General features: G+C 40.5%; 1 protein-coding gene across 1 annotated transcript in view; it reads left to right on the forward strand.

The window, feature by feature from the left end:
• Positions 1-25,919, forward strand: part of LOC116672026 (partitioning defective 3 homolog) — a 398,621-nt gene that overhangs the window by 140,222 nt on the left and 232,480 nt on the right. The window contains 2 exon segments of the mRNA XM_032503572.1: positions 13,351-13,535; positions 19,659-19,796. Coding sequence (XP_032359463.1) covers positions 13,351-13,535; positions 19,659-19,796 — 323 coding nt within the window.

A 25,919-nucleotide genomic window follows, 5' to 3' on the forward strand; every position in this document is an offset into this window, starting at 1 on the left:
TGCTGCGTCTGACCTGCCACAAACTGAAATGCATTCACTCACTCAGCAGCCTCCAGTTTCAGCTCACACAATTAAATCTGTGACAATTTAGGCTTGTTTAGATGTAGAAGAAGCAAAGTCTTTGTGATTAAATGCCCACTGGGAAGTATAAGCTGTTAGTTGTCTCAGTAATGATCTTGTCTCCATATCACTATTGAAATAGTAATCTGTCATAATTACTGAAATTATTACACATTTATGTTTACATGTTATACATTGAACATGCAGTGTATGGGATTACCGTATGTCAGCTTGCTGCATGAGCACAAGTTCTCACATTTATACTAAAATGGCAACTCCACTGATTTGAAAAAAAGTTGCATAAAGTATAATATAAATGCAATTAAAAGGGATATAACTTTTGTCGGCCTAGTTTGGGACTGAAGAAGTTTGAAAAAGAAAAAAAATGTGGGGGTGTGGAATTAAATGAACGTGTGGTTGAGTCTACATTAGGCGCTACTAACCTAACACACCTGAATATCCAATCAAACTGTCAGCTGTCGAAGTTGCATTGTGGGTAATAAAGGCACCAGACTTCGACAAGGAAGAAGGCTCTGCGGCATATAAAAGACAGTTCTGCTGCATCGATTTTAGTCCGTTTTTCAAAAATGGTCTATTGCGAAAATGATAATGTGATAGGAGCGCAATGCTACCTCTGTGGGGTACTCTGTGTGAAACAAGTGTAAGCATACTACAGTTGAAGGCCAATACACACAGCTGTGTATTGTAGCTACTGATGGGCAACATGCTGTGACTGTTGTGTTTAGTTTTCAAGTGTTCAGTGTTTACCCTCAGACGTTTTGATTTTATTTGGCTGCAGAAACCACTTGATAAAACAATGGCACACTCAGCCATGGGCAAGAAGAGGTCTGTATCAGGTTTTGGATATTTACTGTAGAAGTCTAAATTTGTTTGGCCAACCAATCTGAATACCTGAATCCTATCAAGCCCGGTAGCTTTGGCTGTGCCTCTAGCTTCTACCCCTCCTTGCTGGCTCATGACATTTTCAGAGCTGTGTTTTTAATCGTGAGCGACTTGGCCACATATCAGGCTGAGTGAGATTTATGGCCCCTTTTCTCGCAGAGCCTGTACCTCCGGACCGGCCTTAATGGAGAAACACACATAATGGTGTTTACATGGAAGGTGCTGCTGTCGACCTGTTTCTGGGCCGACTGAGGGCTGTTTGCTTTGTTGATTAGCAACTCCCTGGGGGCCTGAGTGTGGAGGGGATTTTCCATGAGTCTGGTCTAAGTCGGGATAGAGTTGGGGCATTGTAATTGGGCTAGTGATGCCATTTTTTTTATACATATTTTACTACATTATTTTGTTTTGGGGGACTGGATAAGGTATCATGAAGTAACAAACTAAAAGGAATTTGTTGTTCTACTTTTGCAAAATACCATGAGCAGAATATTTCTTTTTGAAATCAATATGAACACACAGCAAATAAATTAAGTAAAGTACATTTAGTAAATGTAACCTGAGAATCACTGGATTTGAACAAGAAATGAATCTGAACTTATTTCCAAACCTTTTTGTGCAAGAGGAACTTGTCTGGCCCAGAGATCAAGCATGATCACCTGACCCCAAATGTGTATTTATGTAATTGTTAATCAGCCCAGATAAATGAGAGTTGAGGATGCATGCGCACATGAAGCCCAAAACATGCTCATGGGCATGTGTTTGTACACAGTCATGCATACATGTGCACACATGCAAACACAAACACACTATCTGTGTTCTCTGGAGTCTCAGCATGAGTAGAGCCTCGACCTAGATGAGTCAGGTTTGATTTGGGGAGTGAACTCCACTCTTCTCCTCCTCTCTGAGATCTTTATTGTCTGGGGATACAGTCTGAGAGCTGTGCACACCCACACAGACACACACAGACGTGTTATTGTGTAAGTGTCTAGGTGTCTGCTGCTGGAGGTCTCATCTCCGAGGACTTCAGGAAGTCTGACATCTTCTCGTCTTTTTCTCCAGTAAATAGTCTGTATTGTATATATCCTGACAGGAGAAAAGCCTCAGTCTCAAATTCCATGATACCTATTCCTTGCTTCAAATGAAAACAGGACAGTTGACTTTGCAACCCTGTGGGAATACAGCTCTTTCCTACTGTATTGTTTTGACTCAGGGACTATGATGGGACATCGTATCCAACACCAAAGCTAACACAATTGACAGATAAAGTTTTTCATTAAGTTGGGGACTGATTCCAAAGTGAGCAGAACTTCCTGGGTATATGTCTGCGTCCTTATTTATTGTATTCATTGTAAAATTAATCATACAGTAAGGAATTAAGTTTTTCTGAAAGAAAAGAATTATATTAGTGCTGTCAAAACATTAAAATGTTTAATCACGATTAATCACATTAATGTCATTGTTAACTTACAATTAATCGCACATTTTTATTCCCTTGATTTCTTTTTGTCCCATTATTCTTTTCTCATTTTAATGCTTTTATCAACATGGAAAAGTGGATCGGCTTGCTTTGTGCAAATGTTTTTTTTAAATTGAAAACAACATTGGCATATAGCCCAAAGCAAGCCGATCCACTTTTCCATGTTGATAAGAGCATTAACATGAGAAAAGAACAATAGGACAAAAAGAAATCAAGTAACATTTAGAATGGATAAAAATATGTGATTAATCGTGATTAAATATTTTAATTGTTTGACAACTACTCAATGTGTAACGTTACTACTCTTTGGCGTGCCTGTTTTGTTTCTGGTCTAGCTAGATCCGGTGTTGTGTTGTAGTTTTTCTAACATTAATAGTTGTTGCAACAGCATGTGTAAAAAACTACAAAATTTGCTAGGCCAAAAAGAACGATTAATAAAAGTGACACCGTTAAAATGGGTTTGGGTTAATGCCGTTAATAACGTGTTTAACTGAAAGCACTGAATGTTATAGATTGGACAACATCATACGTGCCATTGTGAGATCTTTTAGCTTTGCACTTCATGCCAAATACCTAAGTCAGAAGAAGATTAAAGAGGTCGCTAATACAGCAGAGGCTTTGTCTGAAACAGTTCATTTTGAAGTGCTGAACCTGATATAAACAGTAGTTCTGGCACAGAGACAATGGTGTCGGACTGCACAGAGATGTCTATGTTCTGTCAACATTAGAAGAGTTGGAGGTTCTTTCCTTCTGAGGCCAGTTTGCAAGTGGGGGCTGCTTCGTGAAGAACTTCACTTTCAGAACCTGGAAAACAGCACAAAGAGCCAGGGCCTGTTTGGATTTTTCTCCAAACGTGTCCATGTGTGCATGAACAAGCTGAGTGGTGCACCGGTAAATTTAAACTTGACAAAATAGCAACATATGTTTAGATTTTGTATTACCTAAAGACACATGACAGTTTATCAGTCTTTTCCAAGATACATTTGAAGCATTTGAATATAGTTTGCCAATGCGCAAGTGTATTGACTGAGTCTGTCTTTGAGGTTTGGGTGTACAGTGAAAATGAAAGAGGGGGCCTGCCGTTGACTATGTGTCCGAAGAAGCAACAATATGCTTGCATCTTTCACAGATTTGATTAAAAAAAGAATTAATCCACCAATTAGGATGCGCACATGCACATGAAAGCCCAATGCCATCAAAGTCATCACACACACACACACACACACACACACACACACACACACACACACACACACACACACACACACACACACACACACACACACACACACACACACACACACGAAAGCACGCACGCACACAATGTATAGACAGTTCGGCACTTAGCCCTAAAGTTAAATAGGGTTTTTGTTTTCACAACTGCCCCTTTGCTTTAAAGTGCTTTTCCATCCAGTCATTTATTGGATTTCATCTTCAGATCCTGGTAAAGGCCAACAGTCGATGTTTATTCAAAGTTTGTCTCGTTTGAGTCTGACATTACATAGTTTGCTAAACACTTCACAGAAGTACTCTGAGTGGTGTTCTTGACCTTGTTTGGCCTTAGGTTGATCAGCGTCCTATTTAAGTCTTCTACATTTTTCATCTCTTTCTCCACAGTCCTGGTTCCCACCACTCCAGAACTGTCTTGCTTGCCCCAAAAATGGATTTTTTTTTGTCCCCCCGTGGATGAATCAAGTCAGGGTGTACTCAGTGGAAATCCCCTTTCGCCGCACACAAGGGACATCAATATGTAGTCAGTGGTTGAGGAAGAGAGTTAAAATGGCTCAGTGCCATAATTTATTCAGACATTGAACTGGGCTGGAAGTATTCAACGTAGCCCCCTTTTAGACATTTCATGAAGCCATGGCTGCTTGGCATTTATATTTAAATTAGTTCTATGTGAAAGCATGGACTCGGCATACGCCAGGGCCAGAGGGCCTCAAGAGAAAATACCCAGTTCATCCACCAGACAGCTTTCCTCCCTGCTTGGCTGATAGTTCCTGCATTCTAACTGTATGCGCATATTTGTATTTAGATACTAGTGAAGACGCTGTGGGTCCAGTATTGCTTTATTTATTCCATAACCTCTCACCCAAATCTTACTGTACAGGAAAATTCCAGCATTGGATACATTATAGAATCTGTGACATGACTAAGTTTTAATGTATTGGTGTACCTTCTTTTCCTAAACCAACCTTTCATACATTTGATTAAAGGGTAAAACCACATTGAGGAACATATGAAAACAAAGTGCTGTTGCACTACTCTTTGTGTCAAACTCCCAAGTATGTTGCACTTTTGGTCACACCCCAATGAGTGATGTCATTACCAGCTGAGAACAAACACCTGCTGCAACATTGAAAGTTTCAAATCACAGAGACCTTTAGGTTAAAGATTTCTTGATTCTCCTAGAAATGTTGGCAATCTCAATTGAACAGGCTTCGGCTTGTTGCTTTTAGGTATCAATTAGATCAGCGATACTGGAGCGAATGGTGTTCCAGTGAAGAAAAAGTAAGAGTCAACTACAACACTGAACTCTTAATCATAAAGGTTTTCCTGTGTGGAGGAGAGATTACCTTACTCTTCTGCAGGGGATTGTTAAATGTCAGGACTAAATTGGTGAGTCTAGAAAGAAGTTCTTTAATCCCGAGAATCTGACTCTAAAACCTGACATGTCTGTTATTAACAGTGTTAAACAGTCTCCCCTGTACTTGGTTTGATTTCTTCAGTGCTTGTATTTAAAGCTACAGTACGTAGTTTCTTATGCCCCCATGAGGAATTCTAAGTAAGGACAACAAAACTGTTGGTGCGCACACATGATAAAAGCCTTCCGTGATTGCGCACCGCCCCCCATCCCTCCTTCACGCAGTTGCTAGTAGCCAAGGAGGATTAAAAAACATGATGGACTCTTCAGAATTGGTAATTATCTTCACTTGAACCTCTGCACGCGGAGGTGTCCGGACGACATACCTTCTGAACATAACTGCCATACTGAGAAATACAGAGAGCGTTGTGTGGAGCTGATAATTTGAATTAGCTTTGTAGCAAGCGATTTGGCAATGGCTTGACTATAACAGACATTCATTACTAACAAAAAGATACGCACCAAAGCTTTAAAGTCATTTTGGCTAACCAGGAGCCCGTTCTTAACTATCTTGGCAACTTCTTGGCATTAAGTGAAAAACAAAAGTTCTCTGAAAATGCAAGAATACATCACTTTACAACATTAACACCCAAGTCAAAGCCTAACTCCTTGCTCCAACTCTAAAATAATCTCATGTAGAAACGATGAGTGGCAGCATGTGCTCACATGATTATTTTCTGCAATTTTTTTCCCATCCCTGTGAGGTCATTTGGTCATCATAAGAATGGAAATCGGAGAGAACAAGCATAAAAAACACATAGAGACACACAGTCCCTCCTTAGCGTGTCCTCTCTATAACCTTATCAGTATGCTGAAGCATTAGCTCCATTACCTTGAGTTGGCAGCCAGTCAGGAGGAAGGTCCACTCCCTCCTCTCCAGGTATTATAAGGACCCTCTCGTTTTACTTTGTGCCATTTCAGTGATTGGAAACTTCCACAGCTAATACATTAGAGCTGACCCCCATCTCTTTCACTAAGTTAGAAGTTTATTTTGCTGCGTTATTGGAGCCACTTGGGGTAAAAGTGGAAAAGGGAAGCGAAATAGATATAACTGTACCGTAGGTCAATGTTGTTTATGACTAACTAGAGAGATGACTGTGTAAAAGTATAGTTTTTTTTAGTGGTGTGTTTTTGTGGGCAAGGATTTTGACATTTTTACACCTGGTTGTAACTGCAGAAAATGAATGAGCTGTCTTTGTACATTAATCTCAACCAACCAGCCATAATACCAATAGTAGAAGGTAAAAAATACTGAATTTGGTATCATGATAAACATACACGTTGACTCTCTAAAGGTATCCGCATCTACGCTGTATTCAGCAGGTGTAAACATACACGCCGCTTGGCGTGTTGTTGACGAAAGCAGGTTTGGCTTTAGTAAAAGAAGAAGAAAGCGACGGCTGAGTTTAGGAAAAGAATAACAGGGTTGGGCTTAGAAAAAGAAGGACGGAGTTGGCTTTAGTGAAAGAAGAAAGCGATGGTTGAGTTTAGAAGAATGGGGTTGGGTTCAGGAAAACAACACCGGCGTTGATAAACACGCTAAAAAGCGAGTATGCGTCTTGATAACACGCCAAGAATGGCATGCGAATTGAGGTGTTAAACATACGCCATTTCACGAGCTCAGTCTTCTGTGACATTGTAGCATTCATCCCAGTGACGTGTATGTTAAGCATGTCACTTGACATCGGCTCATTGGGGAAAGGTCCTTTTGCGTTATAACGTCTGGATCTACAAATACACAAAAGCATTAACAGGACCTCAGCTGGGAGTTGTTCTGGCGGATTTCTTCCGCAGTCATGTTTTTGTTGTTGTTAATCAAACACCAATGAATATATATTGAAAAATAGAGCATTACAGGACAAATTGGGAATGTGTCATTAGTTGTGAGAAGTATAGCCCATAAATGGGTTTAATACCTGTATAAGCTTAAGACATTCCATTCCATTTTTTTCTTTACCCCTTTACCTGATTGAAACACCACGTCAGTTTGTGGGCTGTCATCAATGTTTGCTTGTTGTTTTCAAATCTGGACAGAACTGGTGGGTTTCAATCTTTCTAAACTAAAATTAATGTCTCAATAAATATTTGGTCAAAAAATAGACCATGCAAATACCAATTAATCTTTCATTTCATGCTGGTAATATCTTAAATACACATTTGCATTCCCACTGAAATTTTCTTCCTATAAAGACTTTTTTTATTGTCCACCCAAATTATTCATGAATTTGTTTTCCTAATGCTGATGCTGGTTCTTTTTGCCAGTAAAGGGAGCACATGCTGTTTGTTATAATTAAAGCAAGCAGTATTTATGGTGAAGTTGACAATTGATGATCATTATCTCTTACAACAACACAAACTATTCCTGCACTTTATTGGACCAACACACACCACTGACTTGCCATCATTGGTGTCATAAATGTTTTTTTGTTTTTTTTTGTCCTTTGTTTCTGAATAAATGCCAACATGTTGAATAATGTTTTACTTTGTAAAATACCTAAAATAGGCTTTTACGTGGTTTGGACATTGCAATAGATTATTACATATATTAAAATGGATTCTTATTTAATGTTTTTCTTATACTTGCTGCAAAAACTGAAATGGCGTCTGGCTTTGTGTGATGCCATGTGAATGAACAGTGGGACATCATGAACTTCACAATAGAGAGTCCATTATGCAGTTCTAAAACGTTTTGTTATTCTTATGTCATATACTGCTGTCATTTTTTTATAATGGCATATGTCAGGGCTTTTTTTGCCAGTCGGACACATACTGTTGTTAAATTTAACCACCCCAACTAAAAATGTATTCCTTCCCATTTCAAACAATATAGAACTCAGTAGCTGAGCTCACACTGTAGGTCCAGAATTGACTTGAGTAACCTTACGGCATTTAGATTTTCAAGTTATTCAATCTAATACTAAACTAAATGACTTTAATATTGACTCAAGTGCTGTGTATGTACAGCAATGCTTCTATCAACAGTGGTTCATTCTAGCTAATATCTTTCTCCTCCAAGCAAGGTAGGTGTGAAAGATAAATAAAGGACAAAGCAATGTGAGGTGATAGCCCCTGGAGAGTCTGCCCTCTCCCTGTGGTGAATTGTGGTGTGTGTACATCTCTGTGACCCTGCGCCCTGTCCATAATCCCTCACTACAGGGGCTGGATTAGGGCCTCGTTTTATTAGCCGCGCTGGTCTCGCTCCCTGTTCAGCCTGGATCGATGGCTCGCTCGGTCTGAATTGGCAGCGCTGGTTATTAAACGTGGGACCAACCGAACCCTTTAGACTGCCAGGGTAATCCCATCACAAATTAAATAGAGGAAAATTGGTCAGGGAGAACGGAGAGGGGCAAGAATCTTCATATTGTGACCTTCTAAACTGTGTACACACACTCAAGCACAAGCTCTAACATCTCTGTTTTTTATCATATATGTTAATCTGTAGGGATTTGAACCTGTGGTGGATCAGCATTTTATTAAATTTAAGACCTCATTAAATTGGAACATGCTATTATTGTTAATGTTCAAATGCCAGTGGCATAGTAAATAATCACACATTATTAGTTGTGTGTAATCATAGATCCGCAGTGCAAAAAAGGTTGCACAAAGTAAATCCTTTATATATCTCACTCAGGCTTATCTAAAGTGTTGGTTTGTTGTGTTGGCTGTATAATCTGCAAGGGAAAGCATGAACAATGAGATGATCTGATAAAATTGGGAAAGATATTTGCCTCTTCTAGTTTCTAACGCAGCAGGAAACCGATGGAGTGCCTTCTTCCGGCAGGGAATGTGTCCTTACCCCAAGAGAAAGAGTTTGAATACCTGGGGGTCTTTTTCACGAGTGAGGGGACAATGGAGCGGGAGATTGGTCAGAGAATCAGCGCAGCGGGTGGGGTATTACATTCAATTTATCGCATCGTTGTGACAAAAAGCTAGCTGAGCCAGAAGGCAAAGCTCTCGATCTACCGGTCAGTGTTCGTTCCTACCCTCACCTATGGTCATGAAGGCTGGGTCAGGACCGAAAGAACGAGATCCAGGGTACAAGCGGCTGGAATGGGTTTCCTCAGGAGGGGGGCTGGCCTCTCCCTTAGAGATAGGGTGAGAAGCTCGGGATAGAGCTGCTGCTCCATCGCGTCGAAAGGAGCCAGTTAAGGTGGTTCAGGCATCTGATGCCTCCTGGGGGCCTCCCTAGGAGGTGTTCCAGTTGCATCCAGCTGGGTGGAGGCATCGGAGAAGACCCAGGACTAGGTAGGGGATTATATTTCCAACCTGGCCCGGGAACGCCTTGGGATCCCCCAGTTGGAGCTGGTTGAAATGGCTCGGGAAAGGGAAGTTTGGGGTCCCCTGCTGGAGCTGCTGCCCCGCGCCTCGATACCGGATAAGTGGATGAAGATGGATGAATTGATGGATGGATAGTTTCTAATGAAATAAACATTAAATGATCTTCTAGGGTCTTCAAAGGTTTTTAAGCCAAGGACCCCTGAACTGAAAGACAGATGGAATAGGGAACCCCTACTACATACTTATATTGTATAAAATTGATATGCATATTTAACTGGTCCTACAATAAAATGAAGGGCGGCATAAAGCCTTTATAAACACTTTTTTTTTATAAGATTATTTTTTAGGCTTTTCCACCTTTAATTTTGACAGGACAGACATGCAGGAACAGGTTGGATTCAAATCCTGGACCTCTACTTCGAGGTATAAACCTCAAGTTACATATGTACCTGCATCACTGCTACCACTGAACCAACCTGGGCACTTATATATACATTTTTGGGGCATAGAATACTAAGTTATTCAAGTAAGAATTGTTGGCATGATTTTATAAATAAGGTTTTAATATTAACCATACATGCGGCACTATGAATCCTTAGGATTAACTGGATCTGTGGATTGCTACATTAGTGACTACCTCACCAGTGGGCCAGTAAGCCTACCATCACTGTTTTTTCCATACATATTAAACATGCATGTTGCACAGTGAATGTTTAGGATTAACTGAACCTTTGGATGGCTTACTTAGTGACTACCTTCTAGTTTAGTAAGCATATCATCACTGTATTTCACAGATAGGCTGATTTATATTTGTTAATAATATGTTGGATTCATGTTAAGGCATTTTCATCTTAGAAAAAACTTTCAAAAAATGTATAATTTAATGGCCCTGCACTAAATCAGAGGACCCCCTTGGGGTCCCGGTCCCCCTTTTGAATATCTCTGTTCTAGACCATAACATCTATTAACACTTGATGTAAAGCATATCTCTTGTAGACATTCTCAAGTTTAGTGGCATTTAATTCCATTATTTGGTGTTAAAGTTTGGAAAAAGCACAGATTTGAATGAAAGAAATCACAATCACGTTGCATAAAGCACAAAGGTTGTTGTCATGGTTTCAAAAGTCCCAGAAAGAGCTGAGCCTTGAGGTATTCTGGGAAATCTACTAAGGCTATTAATCCACAAGTGTCTTGTCTAACACACACAGATACATTAAAAAATCAAACCTTTATCAAAAAATTCTTAAATAAAACAAAAACAAATCCTTCTGAGGTCGAAGACACAGTATTGAGATTTGATGTGAATTGATACAATCTCCAATCATCTGTTTTTAAATCCTTTAATTTGTGTCATTTCATTCCTCTTTATCCTCTCAGTTTTTCCCAGTCTCTGTGGCTCTCACTCTCGCTCCCTGTCTTTCTGTATTTGTGTGTGTGTCATTTCTAAGCCTGTCATGTAGGATAATGCTGGACTTTAATTACCCCCGCTGTCTGAGGTGAACGTCATTAGAGTCCTGAACTGGACGTGAACCAGCCGTTACCGAGAGGGTCAAAGTCTATTAAATGCCATTATTGAATCTTCCATCTAATTTAAGAGTAAACACACTACGGCCGGCTGTCTGGCTGCTTGCTGTGGTTTCTTTACTCAATTCCCAACCTCCTTCTAGGAAGCCTACAGACAATGGCCAAAATAAATGAAACACATTTGTAACAGAGGAATACAGACTATATTAAAAGCTGCGGATGAGTTTTGTTGCCACGGTCTATGCCAGCAGAGTGGTTTGGTTAGGAGGAAGATGAAACTTTGAACAGAGTTTTGGGAAAGCTACTTTGAAAGTATGTTTTTTACAAGCTACAGTATCTGCCGCTGTATGAGAACTTGACTTGCAGCAATGTGTCCCTCATGAAAAATTGTGTTTTATTAACTCAAGTTACTTTGAAGAAGTAGTTTTGCACACTCAACTTTTTTTGGTTGCAGAGTTCCTAGAAGTTTCCAAATGTAATCACATTTACGTATGGAATCCCTTGGTCTTAGTGGAAGGAGGGGGCTGTGCTGTTGGACACACTGTGACAACAGATCTTTTTGACTAAAATAGGATAATGGCGCAAAGAATTTATAATTTATAATGTTTATTGTATAAATTGTATAAATGTTACTACATTGCCATAAGCCATACTGTGAGTTTTGATAATAAGATTGAAACATTGCCAAACCCAGCAGTAAAGTTGGCAACAATAAGATTTTTTTTAATGACCAGCGATATTTATCATTAACAACTAAAATCAAATGTGATTCATTTACCAATAAACTACTGTAAAATGTAGTCCTGATTTTGGATTGCTAAGTGCTGTTGTGTGAAGGAAATTGGCTAGTGCAAGTACAATGTGGTTAAAATACAGTTGGGGTTAGGGTAAGGCAAGTTAAACTCTTGGTTAGGGTTTGATTAAGATTGTGGTTACAGTTAGTAAAATGGCAAATGTTGATTGTATATCTATAAATGCCTGTGGACTGCTGTGCCTAAGGCCACATAGATATACAAAACAGTCACCTTCAATATATGCAGAAGCAATGTAGTAGTACCTACATTATATAGATTGCTGCAAGTCAGGTATATGTATATATCTTTATTGACAGTCATAGTCCAAACTAAGAAAAAATGTAGCTTGAAAATTTGAGCAACCGAGGCGAGCGAGTGCCTCCCATGACTGTAACAGTAGAATAAGCTTAGATTCCTATGGGGGCCAACAACCTTGCAAGCCAAAGGTTAGTAAGAAAATGACAGTTCAGTGCATAGAGCTCTGTCCTTCATCCTGAAACCACAGAGTTATCAGGCAGGAGAGGATTAGGTAGTAGGAGTATTTATTACTTATATTCGTGGCTACCTTGCAGGCGGTCGCAAATATCCGTTACAGTAGCATTTAAATCTCCCTGCTCTTGTCACAGTGTTAAATATGCATAAGTGGCAGCACAACGTAAGTCGTGATTAAAATGCGTCACTTTTACAACTAAGACATGTCTCTGGTATATCAGATGGAAGCTTAGCACCGGCATATGCTCGCTGCCATGATCCACCAAATGGATGACAGGTGGTTACCCAACTATTTGCATAATTATGCGTGTAACACGAAGGCTGCTAGGACATCATAAACAAATCCATATGGCCTTTTGGGAAAATCCAGATACCACAGTTCACGGATATACTTACAGTGTAACAGACGTCAGCTGGATTTCTCACTGAATGTTTTAGCTGGAGTGTGAAGTGTTGAGCAACTTCATTCCCTCTACTTGTTTTGGCAGCTCTGATCAAATATTAGAACTGTATGCCAAGTTTTAGTGGCAGATTGGTCAAAGTGGCAGCTGTAACATGGTCCAGTGTTTCCTGTGCAGTTTCTTGTAGATGTTTGATGGCTGGGGTCATTTTGGTTGTGAGACCCAGTTTCAATCGAGGGGAACTTTCCAGAACCACAAGCTTCAGTCGGTAGTGCAGCATGTATGAATGACCCTTATCTCGAGAGTCAGATCATGATATATGAGCAATTTTGCTGCAATTACAATAGTAATTATTATTTTAAGGGTGGCTAAACTGAGAAAAAGTTGGATAATATTTCACATACTTCATTTTCTTTCAGATTTACATTTTTTGTACTGCTGTCTGGGTAATTTTCCAGCTACAATTATAGCTACAGTATATTTATGTCACTATTGCAGGACTCAAGCCAAACCAAATAGTTGAGTTGTACAATGTTTCCTTTCAGGCTCAATAGGCCTTCTATGGAAACAAGTATTTATAATCACCACTTCCCATGTCTCAGCGGACATAAAGTGTAGTTGAGGAGGTTCTGTAGGGGTCTTATGGGTACCAGACATGTGCCACAGTGTAAACACTGAGGTGGAAAGTGATCTGCTTAATATATTGTATGAATAAAGGAGCAAGTGGTTCAATGTTGCTTTAAATCTCCGTCCCTCTCTGTGTCCCCTATCCTTCAGACATGCCCCTCCATGTCCGTCGCACCAGTGATCCCTCCCTGGCCGGCCTTCCTTCGGGCGAAGTCCCGGGTGGTCCAGAAGCACCGTCCAGAAAGAACCCAACCCGCTGGTCCACAACTGTTGGCTTTCAAAAGCACAAGCACAAACCAAACACAAGCGCTGGCACCGGCAGCCTGGAACGAAAGGTAACTATAAATCTGGTCAGTGAAGCATCGGTGTCTTAAAATGTGTGGTAACCTTGACTTTCAACTGCTATCAAGGGAAATACATATTAAAATACTTACTATGATATACCACGTACGCCGTAAAGGTTTATGTAAATCTGAAAAGGTGTTAAAACTCAACAGAACTTAAAGATAAGCGTTACATTAATTTTACACCCCTGTCAAGTAGTATATACCAATTCCAACAGCTTGCCAGAAGTTATTTTCCACAGTGCTGCAGATGCACTGGAGCTGCATCAATTATAATGTCAGAGATATGTTCTCTGAAGTCTTCCAAACTCCAGCAGCCTCTTTGTTTTTAACTTCCTCCTTTCTTCCCTCATTTTCATTCCGTCTCTCCTCTGCATGCCAAATCAAAGAAATCAACGTTAGATATGAATCCTGCGATGCCCTGCTTGCAGATTTCAGCGCTGGCTGAGATAGTCTTTAAACTAGTTCCTCGTGATAACACCCTTCTTGTCTTTTAGAAAGACGAGCAGGGATTGTTAAACAATTTCCCTTTATTCTAAATTTACCTTTCTGAGGCTTTTAAGCCTATGATTATGAATAGTAAAAAAAAAAGCGTACCTCAGGTACAACCTCCCCACGGCTTCAGAAAGATAGGGGAAGCCAATTAATTGCTCAAAATGGCTGCCCCAGTGTGGTGCTGACAGATCTTTAAGCCTTGCTGAGAAATAGATATGTTCCCAAAGAAACCGGGAGGTTAAAAAATGGGAGATGATTGAGTGCTTGGAACGTGACACAGCAAACCTCCATGTGATTAGTGGGTCTGATAATCCTATTTAAAGACACTTTAGTTGTCAGTGCCTCAACAATGTAACAGCACACTCCCCAGCAGAGGGTGGAGAAAACAGGTTAAGGTGAAATGGTTATTAGGCCTTTCATTTTGTCAGTATGCTGTCTTTTCTGGCCCATTTTACACCAAGCAAATATGTTCAAATGTTTTTTTTCTGGTTGTGCTCATTTGCTGAAAAGAATGAAGAATATAAAATCAGCAGAACAGGTGGGTCAATAGATGCTTTTTCTGATTCCTTTGGCCTTTCTGTTTCTCCACCCTGTGACTTCCACTCGGCAGAGTATTCATGTTTGGTTGCTTTGCACTGTGGGATAAGCAGGGTTTGGGTTACATAATTCACGCAACAGGATTATTAACAAGATTATAAACAAATGAATGCACATAATTGCAATACTGGTATCGGCATCGCTTCTGATACTGCCTAAAACGCTGGTATCAGTATCGGAAAGTACAGGAGTTTATACACAATCCGATACCACTTAAAGTAGTTTATTTATGTACTTTTCTGTTATAACTGACAAACTGGATGATAAAAGAAGGTTCTGTGGTGTTCATTGTTTGTGTTTCTTCATGTTTCACGAAGAGTTTAACCTGAGCCAGACCGACAACAAATATAGAAACCATATCACATCCACACAGGGATAGTAGTAAACAGTTGTTAAACCATAATCAAATATATTACCCGCTGGTATTGGATCAGTACTCGGTATCGACAGCTACACAAGTTGAGGTATCAGAATCAGTATAGGGAAGCAAAAAAATTATTTTTGGACCATCTCTACATGAGCACATCATAAAACAACAATAACTGTGACATTACACCATACATTGCATGTAAAAAGTCAATCTTGTTTTGAATTGATTACTCTAAAAGGCCACTTCAATATACTTTGCATCATTTTCAACATCAATCTGTCTGCCCTCGATTCTGTTTTCTCGCTCCCTCTCAATGCCACCTCAAAAAATTCCTTCATGTGTCCACATGAACTGTGTGTTGTCTTGTGCATTACGTTGTGATGTTTGTATTACCATGTTGCTGTCTGCATATATCATTTTCAAGGAGTGCGTGTGGCGGCGCTTGTATTAGCAGCGGCCCGGAGGCATGCTCCAAACGGTATTTCGTTGCCTTGTACTTGTACATGTGTAATGACAATAAAGTTATCTATCTATCTATCTATCTATCTATCTATCTATCTATCTATCTATCTATCTATCTATCTATCTATCTATCAATAATGCTTGGTTGATATCTGACTACATATGTAATCTAAATGGTATTCAGATTATGGCTAAAGTAAATGGTGTACACTTTATAGATTTTGGAAATAAAACTTGACTGAATGCAATGTTCAAGTATCCCATTTAGTTCTTTTCTGTCTCAAACAGGTCATCAGTTATCTGAATTACTTAATTCAGAGGTTCTTATTCTTTTTTCAGCCAAGGAGCCCTTAAAAGATATACAGGTAAAAGCCAGTAAATTAGAATATTTTGAAAAACTTGATTTATTTCAGTAATGCATTCAAAAGGTGTAACTTGTACATTATATTTATTCATTGCACACAGACTGATGCATTCAAATGTTTATTTCATTTAATTTTGATGATTTGAAGTGGCAACAAATGAAAATCCAAAATTCCGTGTGTCACAAAATTAGAATATTGTGTAAGGGTTAAATTTTGAAGACACCTGGTGCCACAAACTAATCAGCTGATTAACTCAAAACACCTGCAAAGGGCTTTAAATGGTCTCTCAGTCCACTTCTGAAGCCTACACAAACATGGGGAAGACTTCAGATTTGACAGCTGTCCAAAAGGCGACCATCGACACATTGCACAAGGAGGGAAAGACACAAAAGGTTATTGCTGAAGAGGCTGGCTGTTCTCAGAGCTCTGTGTCCAAACACATTAATAGAGAGGCAAAGGGAAGGAAAAACTGTGGTCAGAAAAAGTGTACAAGCGATAGGGATCACCGCGCCCTAGTCAAGATTGTGAAAAAAACCCCATTCAAAAATGTGGGGGAGATTCACAAGGAGTGGACAGCTGCTGGAGTCAGTGCTTCAAGATCCACCACCAAGAGACGCTTGAAAGACATGGGTTTCAACTGCCGCATACCTCGTGTCAAGCCACTGTTAACCAAGAAACAGCGCGAAAAGCGTCTCACCTGGGCTAAGGAAAAAAAGAGCTGGACTGCTGCTGAGTGGTCCAAAGTCATGTTTCTGATGAAAGCAAATTTTGCATTTCCTTTGGAAATCGAGGTCCCAGAGTCTGGAGGAAGACAGGAGAGGCACAGGATCCACGTTGCCTGAAGTCTAGTGTAAAGTTTCCACCATCAGTGATGGTTTGGGGGTGCCATGTCATCTGCTGGTGTCGGTCCACTCTGTTTCCTGAGATCCAGGGTCAACGCAGCCGTCTACCAGCAAGTTTTAGAGCACTTCATGCTTCCTGCTGCTGACCTGCTCTATGGAGATGGAGATTTCAGGTTCCAACAGGACTTGGCGCCTGCACACAGCGCAAAATCTACCCGTGCCTGGTTTACGGACCATGGTATTTCTGTTCTAAATTGGCCAGCCAACTCCCCTGACCTTAGCCCCATAGAAAAATTTGTGGGGTATTGTGAAAAGGAAGATGCAGAATGCCAGACCCAAAAACGCAGAAGAGTTGAAGGCCACTATCAGAGCAACCTGGGCTCTCATAACACCTGAGCAGTGCCAGAAACTCATTGACTCCATGCCACGCCGCATTAATGCCGTAATTGAGGCAAAAGGAGCTCCAACCAAGTATTGAGTATTGTACATGCTCATATTTTTCATTTTCATACTTTTCAGTTGGCCAACATTTCTAAAAACTCCCTTTTTTGTATTAGCCTTAAGTAATATTCTAATTTTGTGACACACGGAATTTGGATTTTCATTTGTTGCCACTTCAAATCATCAAAATTAAATGAAATAAACATTTGAATGCATCAGTCTGTGTGCAATGAATAAATATAATGTACAAGTTACACCTTTTGAATGCAATTACTGAAATAAATCAAGTTTTTCAAAATATTCTAATTTACTGGCTTTTACCTGTAGTATATAGTGGGGACCCCCTCATACATCGCCGCCGTCAGCTGAAAACCTTTTATGTCCCAAGCCATTGTTTTTCAGGAAATGAGAAAAATGTTAATTTGAAACTATTTAATTGAGCTATTTAACTCAGACAAAGTCAGACAACATTGCTTTGTCACTGTTTGGATATTTCAACTACTCACAGAGACAGACAGTGAAAAGAAACCAAATGACGAAATATGGAGATAAAGGGTTTCTGCCCGACAGTGACAATATGTCCTTTGGAGTAATTTGACATAGCCTATTTTTTTTTTTTTTTACACTTCTGTAGTTATGTGAAAAAAACCCAAAAAAAACACAAGAGAAATGTATTTCAAAGATGTGTTAAACATATTTGTAGATTCATTATAGAAGTATTATATATTTAAATAAAATTACTTATTACCTATTTAAAAGAATGACTGTGTAAAACGTTTCACAGACCCCGTGGCAGAGTGCCACAGACCCCACTCTGAATCACTGACCTAATTTACCTAATCTTTCTGTCACTGGTGACTGCTTTGAAGAGTAATGTCCTAGCACTGGGAGGTTATTTTTATTCAGCTTGTCTAGTTTTTGACTGCAGCCATTAGATTTTATTCAATAAAAAGGGAGTCTTAGTCCTCATAATCCTCAGTATCTCTTTTTCATACCTCCGACTGTCACCGTCAGTCCAAGAAGAAGTCTATTTTTATTCAATCAACAACAGATGTTGAATGTATTAGTCAGCATTGATTTTGATATATGTATGTCTTGGCGCAAAATTTTTCTCAAAGGGACCTGTACATCAGTTATTAACATTGCCAGAAGAGCGAATGGATGCAAGCCATGCACTATACTGTCTCCCCATTGTCTCGGGTAATTTCCTTTACACACTACAGCCAACCATGTTATGTTCAATTCCCTGTGAGTCCAGTTATGGCTGAGTAAGGCTCGGTTCTGCTATATCTCCCACATATAAGCCAATGGGAGTCCTGAGTCATCAACTAGCACTGTAAACTCATCACTTCACTCAATGACTTAACAGTCCCTCATACTCCGGGTTCTCCACGTTTAGCACAGTCAAATAAATGGATTAGGCGGTGGATATGAGATTGTTGCTTTACTACTACCTACTACTACCTCTTTAGTATCTGGCTTTCTCTGCATTTTATGATCTGATCTGTCGTAAAAGTAAGTGAAGTGCGGTCCTTTGTCGCGCCGTCTTGCATTTCGGGGACCGAGGTCATGATGGCTATCAGGGGCCGTCTCAGTAGACCCCACGTGTCTGGCTGAGATTTACAGTCCTGTCTGCAGTGCTTCCTCAGGCCCCGTCACGCCACATTCTACTGCACTAAAACACACATTGCTACTTATAGCATGCAGAGGATAAGAATCTCTCCCTGGTTCTTTCGTACTCTCTTTTGTTTTGCAATGTTTGCTGCTATTTTATCACTCTCTGAACATAACTTCTTTTCTTTGTCTGTGTTCACCTTTTTGGGCTGCCTGTCATCCTCCCTCTCATTCTGCAAAATTCCACTTGGGGGGCTTTCTTTTTCAACTTTTGTCTGTGTTCTTTTGTTGTGTGATGTCTCATTAAAGAAAGCCAAACTTCTGTTTTTGTCTGGCTTGTTCTTTAGCTGCCGTTTCATAACTCATCAGACCTTTAATCATTCTCATTCTGTTTGTGTCTCTGTGAATCATTTGTGTCCGCTGTGTCTTTTAATATAATTTGCTTTCATTTTTATTCAAATAGCTTCAGCCACCATGACCTTCAATCACTGCAATTTCAATGCCAAGGCTAGCATGTCTGAAATGTAATTTAGTGTGCTTTTTTTTGTGTTTGTAGAAAGTCTGCTGGTGTTTGACATTACCTTGGCAGCAGCAATTTTTTAAAGGTGTTTTTTTTTTTCCCGTGATGGAAGAGCTTAGCTCTGGCTGTCTTATTGTAATAGGCCTTTTAGTAACGGCTCGGGTTTAGCTGTGGGTAGGGGTTAGGGGTGAGGGATGGATGGAGTGAGACTTGAATGAAGCACACAGTATTGGTGTGTGGCACAAGTCTGAGATAGACTAACTCCCTTCCACCACAAAATGTTTGTCATCCAGCTGCTATAGATATCACCAACCCACAAACTGTCCGTTAAAGGCCAAAGACATGGAGAATGGTCATGATAGTCATGCAGTGATGTTTAGCTCTCCACCTCTTCCTGTTGTTCTGCAGGGTAGGGGAGGCCAGGCCTATCGGAGTCTTCCACGTGATGCAAGTGGCTGGACCACTCAGTTCCAGAGGGAAATGACTCGATCATCCCTGAGCGCCAACCATCCAATGGTGGACCGATGGCTTGACAGGCAGGAACAGGTATGAAGGTGGACTTTACACAAAAAAATAGGGTCATTTATTAAGGTTTAAAGACAAGAAAAGACAACCTTTTTGAAAAAATTAGTAATCACAACCATGACAGCCAGAAACGCCCGAATTTTAAGCAGAGTAACACCTCTTCCTGCAAATTTCCCTCTCCTTTGTCTCGCATCGCTAGACCTTCCACAGCGCTGTGGAGGACTAATTACAATCGTCTTGGGCGATGCTAAGCGCCGCACAGAGCCACGCTGCCTTTGCTTCAGGAAGGAACTTGTTTTCGTGTACGTTCAGAAGTTGTATTATCGTGCAACAGAAAACTCAGATGGCTAGGTTTCTCAACTTAGCCTGCAGAGATCTGAGGAGCAGTTAACCATAGTCCTCAGAAATCCACCAGAGTTTAAAATTCCAACACAAAGCTAGCAGATGGTGAAATGAAAAGAATGACAAACGGCGGAATATCCAGCGGCAACGGAGCAATCCCGGAAGTGGAACGTCGTGGATATAGAGTACCTACTTCCCTACCTGTCTGCTTGTGCTGAACAGCCAATAGGAACACTCTGCCCCTTAACTTACCTAAGATTGGCCATAGTCTCCCATCACGGCTAGATTATCTAAAGGCTGAAAACAGAGCCACAAGGAGGTGGAGAAGTCTAGTTTCCTCTCTGACCACTTGCATTATAATATGCTGAAAAACAACTGCCACCGCTCAAATTCCGTTGGTGGACAACCACCCATTTTTAGTGTACAGTTCTCTGGCCTGTTACTTACTTGAAAGGCAGAATCCCACATGTAGGCTACGATTTAAATGGAAAACATGGTATTGTTGTATCGTTCAAGAAAGGTGAAGTTTGGATTGGCGTTCAAAATTGATCATCATACTTTGTGACTTTCGTTTATAGCTGCATACGGAAAGTTTCATTCATTCTGCCTGAAGTTTCTAGTATGAACAACACCGTACGGAGCCACCATCTGTATCGCGCAACACCATCTCCATAGTGCTAGTATCGTTATCCTGTCAAGAGGGATATGATTAAAACTGATGGACTTAGATAGGTATTATCTGTCTTGCTTCAAGCTGGCATGCTGTTGGCCTTTTTCAGCGTGACTGGAAACGATCACTCGTTTCTGGTGCAAAAAGCACTGGCGACACCATTTTGCAAACATTGCCTTGTGATATATCATGAGAGGTTTTGTGGCTGATAGCTGATTAGCATGATCATATTTTAATGGCTTGACGTAATGGTTCGTTATAAATATATAGTTGCGCACCAGCTTTAAAGTAGCAGCTGCTGTGTCATAATGACCACCTGTCAGTTGACAGCACGAGTATGATACTGTTGAAGGTGCTTGTGCAACGAACGTGATGCATGGTCTATTCGCTCCATTGCGTGCTTTTCAGAAAGTAACAGTGAACGGTGTTAGTCACCGCAGGCTTGTCTCCTCACTTCACACCCCCTTGCTCTGTTGGCACTTTGTGATCGTCTCACTCTGTGACTAGTCTCTCTACTCCTCAGCCTGTCAGAAGAGAGAAAATATGTTCCCTTTAAAAGTTATTAAAAGTGACAGAGGCTCTCTGCTGGGAGAGCAGAAATGACCTTGGTAGGTGTCGGACTCACTGAGCTCGACGTGAAGAGGATTTCTCCCAGTTTTTCTGTCTCTCTCTGCCCGTCACTACCTCAGCTGCCTAATCTGATTAATGTAGGAGGTGTTTAATCTATCCCTCCTTCATGTTATAGAATGACAAAGGACCAAAGAAAGGGTGTGAAATATTGTGATATGGAAAGAAGAGTAAAGCACAAGTAATTTGAAGGACCAATAGAACGGTCAAAATAAAAAGAAGTGGATTGATATTCAAGCTTCCAAACGCATTCCTGATGGCTTATTTCACAAACAACTTTTCTGTGTTATATTCCACTCAGCTTGTCAGGGTTCTCACCTGAAAATATGGACTCCTTTGCTTTTGTTTTTCGGGGTGGTCTGCCTGCCTGTCTCTTTTCAGTCTCATTGAAAACTAACCCAGCCAAGGTTGTGTATTATTGTTGCCGAGGCCACCGAGGAAGTATATTCATTCTTAACCGTTCTATTACAGTATTTGTGTCTGGCTAGACAGTCAGGAAAATAAGCTTTTTTTAGTGCGCTGTGGGTTTTGTGCATCTGAAACGACTGCAGTATTGCTTGAATAAAATGTCTTGCCATACCACAAACCGCACACACAAACCTTTTATAGAGGAAAACAGCAAATCCTCAAATCTGAGAAAAAGTTTTGCATATGTATTATCAGAAAATCAGATCCACCCTACATTATGGAATTCCTCATTGATACAAGTTAATGTATATGTTGCTTTATAATGGTTAAACAAGGCCAAAAGTCAAGTCAACAGATTTATATCTGATAATTATACATAACTCTGACAATCTTGTGTTTTATTCATGTGCATCCTTCAGTTGAAGTTTAAAAATGAAAAATTAAAAATGTGTGCCTCATGCTGGTGGGAGGCCGGTCCCCTTAACAAAAAAAAAAACCCCCCAAAGTTGTAAAGTTGCAGTGTAACTGGACCCTCTATCTTTTCCCCCTTTTTTATTTGACGTAACTGTATCAGTTTTTTTACACTCAGTTCCATGTTTTAATTTTTTGAACACAGAACTTTAGTGAATCTTCGGGGGGAACACCAAACTGCGGGCTGGGGATACCTGTTTTTTTAAAAAAGACATTTCCCCCCAATCCCTTTACAAAAACCCCCTTTTTATTTCAGAGCAAGTCCCAAACCACCCAGTATTAAACTTTAAATGAAAACCTGAACACGAAGAACCACCCGAACCCAAAGAAGCAAAATTCTCCGGCTAAACCCAATTTTTGTAATCTGACAGCCGAAAAGACTAAAATGATTTTTCAAAAAACCAAAATTTCTCATTAGAAGGTACTGTGTGGTTTCAAGAGGGGGGGCCCCGGGTTGCCCCAAGTTGTTTCTTTTTCTTGCTACTTTTGATCTCCCGGCTCTATCCTGCCTTTCCCTCCCCCCCAAATTTTGTATTTTGTCTGCTTTGTCTTCTTGTGGGCGGCAGGGAGCACCGAAATGGAAATAAAAAAACCCGCGGTTTAAATTTAAAAAAATTGTATCGGGGGTAAAAACGCTGGTTGGGGATATGGGAAAAAAAAAAAAACCCCCACACACACACACACCCCTATACTGTGAAAATCACCCTTAGCAGTTGTTTTTTTATATTTTTATTTTCTCTTTACTTTTTGTTCTCTTTTTGAGTTAAGATAAAACCCAAAGAAAAATTGGAAAAGGCATCGCACTTAACCTTCTTTCACTAAAAAAACCTTTAATACCCTAAAACAACATGAGCATCGTTTGTTATCTCCATGCACCCCCTCCCTGATTCATACTGCACCTTATTTTTTTAATTACTTCGTCTTACCTCAAATCTTTTCCTTTAAAAGGGGCCCTTTTTTTAGGCGCTCTGTTTGTGCCCGTAAACCCCTTGGTACACTCTTAAGTGCTTCACTTTCCCCTTTATTTTCCCCCCCCCTGCTATAAATTTTGGTTAAATCCCAGTGACTAAAACCACACACTGACTTTTTCTGCTTAAAAACCAAAATTTTTTGGGAAGTTGGGAAAAGTAAATTAAAACTGTGATTCAGTCGGCCTCACGAGAACCCCAAACCTAAACCCCCTGAGGGTTTGAAACTGGAGTTCTTCTGTCAGCATTTTATTTTACATCACACAACTTGTATATAGTAAGGGGCAGTATTGTGGGGGATTACATTGATTATCCCTTAAACCTAAATTAGGGGAAAAATATTGAAAAAAAAACAACTTCATGAATTTGATGAGTGTGTTTTTTTTTTTTTAAATGGGAGTGATTTGAATTTCTTTTTGACCGCTACGCAAAGGGCCGTCTCCCCCCCCTTTTTGTTGTATCGGGAAGGGAGGGGCCGCCTTGTCTTTTGGTTTATCTAAAACCGTCATAAAATTTCCTTTTTGTGTCAAAAAATTCCATCTGGACTGTTTGGGAGCTTCAGGCTTTCAATCCCTCGCCACCCTTACACACACACACACACACACACACACACACACACACACACACTGCCCCAAAAGTGGCATGGGAAACCCCCCTCTATCAGCCCTGCACGCCCCGGGGCCTAGGGGTTATTTTTTATATAAACCCTGGCTTAAAGTTGGGCCCCCCCCTTTTTTGCCCCCTGATAAAGCTGGGCCCTTCCCCGCCCCCCGCATCACACAAAACACGAAAAAAAGCTGCTTGCCCCCGCGCCACAACATTTTGGATCTAGCTTTATTTCCTCTCCCTGTATTATTTTTTCAGCCTTGATAGGGGTGTTATCATAAGGGTTTCCCGAGGCGGGAATGACACCAGCTGTCAATCATAGAGGGATTTAACCCAATCAAAATGGCTAACATGGGGTGAGACGGAGATATTTGAAATGGACCCAAAGAGTTCAGAATTTAGAGACATTTAGAGTTACAGGAAAAAACAGCGGAACAAAGCCTTACATTACAGAGTCAAAAACACGTCTGAGTGGAAACACCTCTGATCAGACATCTTTGATCAAGCCTCCAACTGTCTGAGTGCCTCCCTCTCTTTGTTGTCTAAATGAGACACCTTGTCTGGCGAGTTTTAAAGGAAACCAAAGTGGCGAGGTGCCCAACTAAATAATTGAGCCAACACGTTGAGTTGAGTTTGTTCAACTTCAAGCCGGAAGAAGAGAGCCAGGAGCAGTGTGTACACACTCCTTGCATTTTATAGTTTTGCGTCAAAGATTTCTTACAAAACAAACAGATTGGATTTTGTGAACTGATTCATCTAATTTTTATTTTTATTTTTTCTCTCATTTTGCTGCCTCTCTCACTTCAGTTACAAGCACACAGTTGTTTGACTGGTGTTCTCACCATGAAGCTTTACTTTTGCACAATCACAGTAATGGCCGGGATATATAAATAAAGCACAGTGAATGAATTTGTCCTATGTGGTATAGCCGCCGGTTGCCCTCCGAGTGGATTCTCTACAACAGTTAGAGGGCTTTCCAGGGGTCTTCCTTACTGGGTAGATTTTCAGTTTGACTCAGAAGTAACTATTTGAGTTGGTTTCTGTTCAATTGAAATGACTTTGGAAACCCCTTGGGTGGGTTAATTCTGAAACAAGTTAGCATTTAATTCTATGCAGTATGCATGTAGTTGCTGACTGAACTTGGTCTACTCTCCTGACTAGCTTGCTGGTGAAGCCCACACAGTCTGCAGACCCTGAGGCAAGCTGCGGGCAATGTTAGAGTAGTTGAGCATGGAGAGCAAACACAGCAATAACCCCCAAAGCCTGCCTGCCTGACACAGCCTTTCTTTCTTTCTTTCTTTCCTTCTTCTTTCTTTCTTTCTTTCTTTCTTTCTTTCTTTCTTTCTTTCTGTGTCACTCTTTTTGTTTGTACCCGTCTCTCTGAATGACTTAGGGACGTATACAGTGGATGGGTAAGGCTGCAGAGGAGAGCTAACCTGTTTCTCTTCTCTTCAGTGCTTTCTGGGGGATGCAGTGTTTGCATTGTGAGTGCATTAGGTTTAGATCAGTCTGGGCTTATGTTTGATAAAGAGCAGGTCGGGGGTTTTGTGTGTGCAGGAGAGTGCACAGACAAAGCAGCAACCCACATTCCAGAGCAGTGCGGTCAGTCCCGCTGTTGGGTCCTAGTCTGCACATATCCAAGACTTGCCTTCTAATTTGACCTGAAACACACACAGGAAGGTTAGTTGACTCCAAAGATGTTGCATGACTAGATGAGAGAGAGCCATTGTGTATGTTTAGTCTATGGAAGATCTCTTCAATGCAAACATGCATGATGCACACACCATATGTCTTTTCTAATTGCTGCCCAGTGAGCCTGACCAGTCAGGCACCCAGTAAGTGCTGCTGTGTATTCAACATTGATTCCAAGCACACAGCAATAACCACAACATTTTTTTCCCCCTCTTATTACTTTTTTCCCTATTATGTAGAGCTCTTTCCATTTCTCTTTTTTTACACTTCAAAAGTGTCACTTTTATAACTTATCTGATGTATTGTGACTTTCTTCCAGTGACTTTTTAATAGAAGGTAAAATGTTGAGGTAGTGGAATT

This window comes from Etheostoma spectabile, chromosome 22, assembly GCF_008692095.1.
Source record: "Etheostoma spectabile isolate EspeVRDwgs_2016 chromosome 22, UIUC_Espe_1.0, whole genome shotgun sequence".
NCBI classification, from domain to species: Eukaryota; Metazoa; Chordata; class Actinopteri; order Perciformes; family Percidae; genus Etheostoma; species Etheostoma spectabile.